Genomic DNA, 2,968 nt, shown 5'->3' with positions numbered 1-2,968 from the left:
GTCAGAGCGGCCGCTGCAGGCTGGACCTCAGAGCTGGACCTCAGGCTGGGCTCCGCAGCCCGCCCGGACGCCCTCCGCCCTTCCACCCGCCTCCTGCCCCCTCCCCCGGTGCTGGCGGTGCGCGGGGTGGGCTGCGGGCCGGCCCCCTCACCTTCAGGCAGAGCTGGGGCTGCGTGTCCACCCGGGAGTACTGCACCTGGTGGCGGAGCTCAGTTCAGGGCCTGGGCCAGCCGCCCCCGCGCCCGCGCCCGCCCCCGCGCCCGCGCCCGCCCAGCGCGTACTCACCCCGCCGTGTGCGGGCCGGCCCGAGTGCTCCAGCTGGTGACAGTGGGCCCCTGGCCCCGGGCGCCAGCACAGGCTCACGTGGCCGCTCACGGGACAGGCGGGCTTCCAGCTCAGGGCCTCGTTCCCTGGGTGGTATCGGATGGCGTCCCATAGTGCCTCGGTGTCTGCAGGGACCCTCCCCGCCAGGGCTCGAGTCAGCAGGCCCTACCTCAGCTGCCGACGTTCCACAGGGCCTAGCACCTGCGTGAGTGGCCCCTGCAGTGTGGGGTCTCTGGGCCCTGGTCCGAGCCTGTGCGTGTGTGTGCGTGTGCAGTGTCAGGGAGCAGAGCCAAGGGCAGGGGCCCTCAGGCACCCTCAGACCCCTCAACAGGACTTGGTTCTTCCAGGTGAGCCGGGCACGCACACCTGTGCACAGGCTCTGCCACCTGGAGGGGCTCGCCCAGCACACACCTGCGGCTGCCAGAGCAGGCTCGACGGCTGAGGCTGGGCCTGCCCCCATGCCTGGCGGGTACGTGTCAGCCCGCCCAGCTGGATCAGACCGGCCCCCACCCTGCTGGACACTCCTGACCCGCCATCGCCCACCCGCCTCTCTCCCGCCCCTTGGCACCACCGGGCACTTGCCAGCTTCAAAGGGGCAGGTCTGGATCCGCACGGCGTCGGGGGTCGCAGGCCAGCTCTGTGGGAGGAATTGGGGTCAGCGCAGGGCCTGCCCATCGCTTTGTCCCCTCCTGGCAGTCAAGGCCACACCCTCACTGACCTCAAGGCACAGGCACGGCAGCTCTTGACTATAGGGCAGAGAGACCTCCCGGGAGACGCTGTTTGCTGTCACCTGCAGCAGACAGGACTGAAGGGCTTAGGGACTAGGGTTCGGTGGGTGGGTCTGGGGTGGGCGGGGCCGGAATGAGCGGACTGTGGGCGGACGGAGGGGGCGTGGTGTCGGTGGTGGGCGGGGCTTGGGTCTGGGCGGTGGTGGGCGGGGCTTGGGTCCCAGCGGAGTGGGGCGGGGCTTGGGCCTGGGCCTCACCTTCACCGGCGCGCCCGCGTCCACACAGGTGAACCACTTGCGGCAGAGCCGCACGTAGTAGTCGGGGCCCTCAGGGGCCTCCGGAACCTGTACCAGAACCACCTTGCGGCTGCGGTCCACCCAGTAGGACAGCTTCTCGGCTGTAGGGGAGTGGCAAGTGGGGGCCACGCTGGGACCAGAGGTCACAGGACACAGGGTCATGGGCACAGAGCTCCACCTGAGAGGCTCAAGGTGGTGACCTTGCTAGACCCGGAAGTGTTCCCCTGAGGCCCCACCGACGCTCCCCAAGCGGGGTGCGGAGAAGGTCCCCCGGGGGGAGGGCGTGGGGTGCGTCTCACCATGGCAGCTGGGCACGTTGCTCCCCACGTCCTCGTCTCCGCAGTCTGCGAATGACAAAGGCACCGGTGGACCCCAGCCCACACCGCCCCGAGGGGCCCCTCCTCAGCGGGGCCTCTGCCCAAGTAGCTTCCAGAAGTCCCTCCTCTGCAGGAGGCGTGACCTCAAATTAACCAATGACCTTGCTGGAGCTGTCCAGCGTGGGCCCTGCCTCTTGTCCTGGGCGAGTCCCACCCCAAGTCAGTCCCTAGAGGCCCCAGGTGGTGTGCCCAGGCTGGCCCCATGGGCCCCACCTTCCACATGGTACTGCTGCTCCAGCTGGACCCCACAGAAGTGGGGGACAGTCCTCACGGTGATGTAGAGGCTCTGGGCCACGCTCACCTCGAAGCAGTCAAAGTTCACCTGGAGCTGGATAGGTACAGGCGTGAGCCGGGACCTGGGGCCTCCGCCCGCCCACCCACCCCCGGCCAGGCCAGCTCCTCCTGGCACAGCTGGACCCCAGGGTCTGGGAGTAGAGGCAGAGGGGTACCCAGTACTTGGCCCTTGGGTGGCAGAGCCTCAGGATGGGCTGTGAATCGGGTGTCCGGGGGGAGGGCAGACAGGGCAAGGACAGGGGCAGCTTGGGGCTGGACTGGAAAGGTGTGGGTCAGGCCCTGGCCTTACCTGCTGCCCCGCCTGCAGCTGGCGGGAGGCCCTGCGGACCCGCACACTGTGACAGTGTGTCTCCTGGGTGCCCAGGCTCATGGAGCAGGCCTCCAGGCCCCGAAGGCTCTCTGATGGAGGGAGGGGCCGGGCAGGCTCATCAGACCACAGGCGTGAGGCCCCCTCCTCCCCTCCTCTCTGGGAAGTGCCATTAGCGGGGCCCCCGACCGCCCCTCCCAAGTTCGCCACCCCATTTCCTGGCTGTCACCCCTCACCATGCAGCGTGAGGGAGGCACGCACACGCAGGAGCAGGGAGCAGCCATCGTCGTGTGGGGCACACTTCATAACAGTGGACAGCGCCATGGCCTCCAGGACCCGCCTCGGCATGGACGTGGGGGGTTGCCGGCAGAAGCCACTGAGGATGTTCCCTGGGAAGCGGAGAGAACGGTGACTGTGGGTGGGCGGGCCAGTGGACAAGCCGGAGTGATTATTATTAACAGGAAACATAGATTTCACGGTAAAGAACACTGCCAAAAAAGATAGTCAAGTCACATTGATACAGGAGCAATCCATCAGGGAGACGTAACAATCCTACATGTTTATGCACTTAATAGCACAGTCCCGCAACACCCATAAACTACCAGCCGTGCGTGAGCCCACACGCACGGCTGGGGACGCCGC

At 67.6% G+C, this 2,968-nt stretch overlaps 1 protein-coding gene across 1 annotated transcript; it reads right to left on the bottom strand.

Annotated features, from left to right (window-relative positions):
* Positions 1–151: 151 nt before the first annotated feature.
* IL17REL (interleukin 17 receptor E like) lies at positions 152–2,674 on the bottom strand (the record flags this gene model as incomplete). Its single annotated transcript, XM_011387601.1, has 8 exons — positions 2,563–2,674; positions 2,309–2,418; positions 1,939–2,053; positions 1,310–1,449; positions 1,043–1,114; positions 907–961; positions 286–449; positions 152–196 (listed from the first exon to the last, which is right to left on the bottom strand). Coding segments are annotated over exons 1-8 (813 nt in total), but the record flags the coding sequence as incomplete, so codon positions are not given.
* Positions 2,675–2,968: the final 294 nt, after the last annotated feature.

Source organism: Pteropus vampyrus, unplaced genomic scaffold (assembly GCF_000151845.1).
Source record: "Pteropus vampyrus isolate Shadow unplaced genomic scaffold, Pvam_2.0 Scaffold1000005784, whole genome shotgun sequence".
In the NCBI taxonomy this organism is placed as follows: Eukaryota; Metazoa; Chordata; class Mammalia; order Chiroptera; family Pteropodidae; genus Pteropus; species Pteropus vampyrus.
This window is presented reverse-complemented; position numbering and strand designations above follow the sequence as displayed.